The sequence below is a fragment of the Glycine max genome, chromosome 20 (genome assembly GCF_000004515.6).
Source record: "Glycine max cultivar Williams 82 chromosome 20, Glycine_max_v4.0, whole genome shotgun sequence".
Taxonomy (NCBI): domain Eukaryota; kingdom Viridiplantae; phylum Streptophyta; class Magnoliopsida; order Fabales; family Fabaceae; genus Glycine; species Glycine max.
In genome coordinates this window covers 5,173,330-5,179,329 of record NC_038256.2, presented here as the reverse complement: position 1 = coordinate 5,179,329, position 6,000 = coordinate 5,173,330, and the positions used below count along the sequence as shown (strand labels likewise).

General features: G+C 33.5%; 1 protein-coding gene across 1 annotated transcript; it reads left to right on the top strand.

The window, feature by feature from the left end:
- The first annotated feature begins 203 nt into the window (after nt 1–203).
- LOC100305644 (putative ribonuclease 1) lies at nt 204–2,563 on the top strand. Its single transcript, NM_001251520.2, is given in 4 exon segments — nt 204–416; nt 538–696; nt 1,469–1,667; nt 2,174–2,563. Coding segments are annotated over 4 exon segments (684 nt in total). The 5' UTR covers nt 204–314; the 3' UTR covers nt 2,398–2,563.
- Nucleotides 2,564–6,000: the final 3,437 nt, after the last annotated feature.

Here is a 6,000-nt window from a genome sequence, read left to right as displayed (position 1 = left end):
AACACTGTTTTCCCACCAATACAGTGTATGAGGACTATCAAAAGAAACAAAAGAGTGAACCGACATGTTACTATCATTGTGTAATTAGTTATGCACTTTAGCACGTAAACCATGATAGGTTGATTAAGACGGTTGAGCTATAGACGTTACTATGTACCTTTGATACTCCAAGCTTCCACACCACACCTACTCACCTTCCCTCTCATCTCATCTCTATATAAATTCATCAATCCACCACCACCATTTCATACCATTGCCATAGTATAAATCTCACCAAATTTTGCTGAGACTAATTAGTAAAATAGAGGCAAAAAATGGAATCTAAAGAGTCCATCTTTGTGAAGCTTTTGCTGATTCTGCATTTGTCCGTTCTCTGTGTTTCACAGGATTTTGATTTCTACTACTTTGTTCAGCAGGTTAGAATAGATTCTGTCTTTAATATTGCTGAAGATCATTCATTAATTCTGTTAGTAAAAAATTTATTCTTTTTTTTCTTCTTATAACCAAAATGATTGTTCTTGGATTTTGCATTTGCAGTGGCCAGGATCATATTGTGACACGACACAGAACAGCTGTTGCTACCCTACAACTGGAAAACCCGCTGCAGATTTTGGCATTCATGGGCTTTGGCCTAATTACAAAGATGGTTCATACCCATCTAACTGTGATTCAAACAATCGTTTTCAGCCATCTCAGGTACTTTATCCTACGCCAATTCTCATATGTTTTTTTGGGTGTAAAATGATTAGACTGAGATTTAACTAGTTGATTGAACAAGGTGTGCTTACTATAAACTCTAATACCGTGATGGTAATAAAGTTACAGTTTTCCAGGGTGGCAAATTTAGAACTAATTGCTATGTAACTATTGTTATAATTAAAAATATTGTTTTATGAATAAAAAAAAATATGATTGAGAAGACATAATCTTATTAAGTTGGTCAGTGAAATTTTCTGAAAAATATTAATCATTGATAAAATTATTTAATATTTTGTATTAATATGATGGTAAAAAAAGACCAATGTACTTTCTTGCTTCTTTTGAATCAAGATTACTTCTCTGTCCGGTAAACCATTACTTAATGTGTTAAGCTAAATAAATAATGCTTCATTGGATTATAGTGCCTTATCCTATAAAAATCCGTTGCCTTTTTGTTCCCTCACAAGACAATCGTTTCCTAAAGTTCCACTTTCTGTTTTAAGCAACACAACCGTCCGCTTGTGTCCTCTTTTTATGCGTATTTCTACAAATTTTTTAAGCTTTTTAGTACCCTTTGAATTAAATACTCGTGGCACAACTGCTAAGCACAGAAAAAGCTTAAAAGAAATCAAAGAAAAGAATATTCTTTTTTTATACTTCAATTTCGTGTTCTACCTTTTCTTGTGACTGTCCCACTAATTAAAAAAGTCTTGCTTAATTAGCCACTTAAATGCTTTTACATTAATAATTAAATTACATATTGTGGCAGATATCAGACCTCACTAGTAGCTTGCAGAGGAACTGGCCCACACTAGCATGCCCAAGTGGGAATGGGGTTCAATTCTGGACCCACGAATGGGAGAAACACGGCACTTGCTCTCAGTCAGTCCTTAAACAACATGACTATTTTGAAACAGCTCTCGATCTCAAGCAGAGAGCCAACCTCCTCCAAGCTCTTACAAATGCTGGTACTATATTACTATAAAAATATTCACAACTCATCTCTGTATAATTTTTAGTATATTTTTTATTCTCATAAAATTAAAATATATTATTTTTTTAAAAGTAAATTCGGATAAATTCAAACTTACAATAATAATGCATAATCAATAGAAATGTAATATTTTTTTTATATCGATTGTGCATAAAATTGATATAAAATTTGAATTTTTTTATATCAATTATGCATATAATTGATATCCGAATTTTATCCTAAATAAAAAAAATAATACCTTTTAATTTTGTAAAGGGAAAAAATATATTGAAAATTTTACAAGAATAAATTTCAAATATTTTTATATTTATAAGGATAAATAACATATTTTAATATTATTATTATTGTATATTCATACCGAAATTATCTAATTTACTCCAAATAAAAATGAGGTTAAACAACTTGATCACATTTAATTTATACTGCCAATGTTTATGCTAGTATATATTCTCACTTAGAAATGCATTTTTGGACTAACAGGAATACAACCAGATGGAGGGTTTTACAGCCTAAGCAGCATCAAGGGAGCTATAAAGAATGCAATTGGGTATACTCCATATATTGAGTGCAATGTGGACACATCACGTAACAACCAGCTTTACCAAGTTTACTTGTGTGTGGACACCTCGGGCTCTAACTTCATTGAATGCCCTGTGTTCCCTAGAGGGAAATGTGGCTCCCAAGTTGAGTTCCCAACTTTCTAATACTAGGAACCAATAAAGGTGTCAAGTGCATCTTACCCTTCATGTTTGTTAATTTGCAGTTATTTGTGTTTGTATTTGCAATTATATTATAGTCTTATAGTTATTCTCATGAGCTATATATACTTCAATAGTCTCCAATTGTAAGAGTAACTTGCAACTATAAATTTTATAATATTTTATAACACTAAAAACAGAGCAATTTCTAATAAGAAGTTGAGTTGAAGGATACAACAGAGAACAAATGGGAGCACGCCTTTTTAAATGGAGATTACAATATCTAGAACTAAAAGAAATACTTAAATATAATTTTATTCCTTTAAATTTAGGATATTTTTTATTTTGGTCTCGCAATTAAATTTTTAATTCTTAAATTTGTAAAATGTTGTTTTAGTTCCCAACTTCATATTAGGAGACTAAAAATATATTCTTTTTAATCCCTCAAATAAAGTTTGGAGACTAATAACAACAATTTTATTCTTAATTTTTTTTATTAGTTACTTTAATATATATATATATATATATATATATATATATATATATATATATATATATATCAATCACCACAAAAAAAGTCTTTTACATTAATTTTGGAAGGCTTTTCCATCAGTTTCCACAACTTCTGTGAAAAGTGGGATCATAAAAAGTGGTCACTTTCTACCTCGATTTAAAGTCCATGTAGAAAATCACTTCTTAAAGGTGTTTATTAATAATTAATTCCATCTTGAAATCTTACACAAGTTTATGTTTTACATTTCTTTCTATCTTTTTGTTTTATGTGCTAACACATTATATATTATAGATTCAACATTATGATCAATCAAATTATAAATTACATTATCAACAAGTTTTATAAAATATAAAGATTTTTAAAGTGACAATTTATTCAAAATAAAGGTAAAAATCATGAGTAGTCTAGATAAATGAAAATTTGTCATTATTGTCAATAATTATACAAAAGAGTCTACAAAAAATGCACAAACAATGCAAACAAACTTATAAAACAAACCAATTATACAAAAAATACAAGAAGTGGACAAATACTGCATACAATGATAAACAAGAACATAAAAAATGTGAAAAAGAATTCTTCCTCTCCAAACCTCCAAAGGACAATACAAGCAAGTAATTGAATGCAGTATTTGGAGAGGAAGAAAAGAAAAGAAACAAAAAATGAATGATGAAAAAAAAGAACAATAAAAAAAAAAGAAAAGCAATGCGAATCCCGAGGAGGAAAAATAGACCAATCCGGTGGTGCCATTTGGCAACATCGTCAGAGAAGAGGGAGTGGTCACCAGGTAACCCTTCATTCCCTCACTCTCTCACGTTCTTCCCTCTTCTCCCCCTTCCTCTCTTCTTCTTCCTCTCCCGTGTTCTCTTCTTCTTCTTCTTCTCCTACAAAGCCTCGTTGTTCGTCTCGTCAGTGAGCTCCATGGGCACCAGCAAGATCTTTACATGTTGGTATTGTCATTTTTTTTCAAGGGACTTTATTTGATGATTTTTTTTTCACATTCCATAATCCCTTTCTTTTGTTCCTCTTTTTCTTCCATCATTTTACGTTTTCAAGAGAATTATCGTGCGCCACCACCGTGGTGCCTCTTTCGCACCATCGTTCTCCTCCTGGCGGCCTTGCGTCACACCGCCTGCACCAGTTGATGGAAGCTTACTTGTGAGGCTTCTATGGAGGCTAGATCTTTGAGCTTCAATGAGGTCCTTCTATGGTGATTTTCCACCATGGACATGCAGTGGAAGATAAAGCAGAAGAGGTGAGAGGAGGCATCATCCACTAGGGAATAAGCCATGGAAAAAGGAGCTTCACCACCAAGAGAGTGCCTAGGATAAGAAGCTTAGAGAAGAAGTTTCGATGGAGGAAAAGAAAGAGAGAGGGGGGGGGGGGGGAGGGAGGGGGAGGGAGCATGATAGTGAAGGAGGAAAAGAGGGAGGGAAGTTGAACTTTGAAGTGTGTCTCACAAGACTCTCACTCATCAAAGTTACAACAAGTGTTACAGATGCTTCTATTTATAGCCTAGGTAGCTTCCTTGATAAGCTAGAACTTAGCTACACGCACCCTTCTAATAACTAAGCTCACCTCCTTGAGAAACTTCATTGAGAAGATTCCTAGAGAAGCTAGAGCTTAGCTACACACACCCCTTTAATAGCTAAGCTCATCTCCTTGAGAAGACAAGCAAGAACTTAGCTACACACACTCTATAATAGCTAAGCTAACCCCCATTCTAAAATACATGAAAATACAAAAAAGTCCCTGCTATAAAGTCTACTCAAAATGCCCTAAAATACAAGACTAAAACCCTATACAACTAGAATGACCAAAATACAAGGTCCAAAAGAAGGAAAAACCTATTCTAATATTTACAAAGAAGAGTGGATCCAAACTTCGTCCATGGGTTCAGAAATCTACCCTAAGGTTCGTGAGAACCCTAGGACCTTCTTTAGCAGCTCTAGCCCAATCTTCTTGGAGTCTTCTGTCCAATATCTTTGGGGGTAGGATTGCATCACCAGTGGCGCTAGGGAGGTGCGCCACCCTTTGTGGTGGTGGTTCCCTTTGGTCGTGCCATTTTTGGGTGAGGCAACTAGGGTTTTCCAACCTTGTTGGATAATCAAGGGTTGGGCCAGGTTGCCCTGACTCGATTCCAACCCAACCCAAAAAAAACAAATTATTGTTTACACCCCATTTTTAACACATGCATCCCTTTTTTATTTTGGGCCTAATCTATTTTTGCTCTGAAATAAAATGAAAACAACTATTTACACCACCTTTTTCTAGACATGCACCTTTTTTTTCATATTGGGCCTTGCCCATTTTTGCGAAGTCTAAAATTAAATGAAAACAACTATTTACATTTCTTTTTCAGCACATGCACCTTTTCCATTTTGGTCCTAGCCCATTTTTTTATGAAGTCCAAAATAAAATAAAACTAATGGTTACATTCCTTATTTATAAATGCATCCTTGCCACTTAAGATGGTGACTAGGCCCACCTTGTCAGAACTCCGTCAGTGTTGACTAAATCCAAGTCAACCCTTTGACTTTGACAAAAAAAGAAAAGGAAAATAAAAATAATTATAAATATTAATGGATAGCTCTTTACTTTATTTTATTTCTTTATCGTCTCTATTGTCTATTTTATTCTTCAATGTGATTTTTTTTATCATTGTCTAGCTAGTTAGTTTAATCAATAAAGTCTTATAAATATCTCGTTATTCATCTTATTTTCCCCATGTTTTAATCCCACATCCTTAATTACTAAGTGTACTCTCCACTTTTATTGTATCCCTTTCTACTCTCATTCTATTTATCTGATATATGATTTCATAGCACTATGTCAATTATTTATTTATTTTTACAAATCCATATTGGCATTCTTTAGTACACGCTTACACTATGTGCACTCCATGCTGGGTCTTCGACTTGCTTGGGGGTGTTTCAATAACGTGTGAGTAAATTTTGTGAACACCATATTGGGTCTCCGATTTGCTTGAGTTCACAAAGTTTACCACAAAACTAAAGTCTTTTCTTAAAAAGATAAAATTCTCTCATAAATGAACACTCAACTCTCCTTTTTTTCATGTTCCACGCACTCCATGT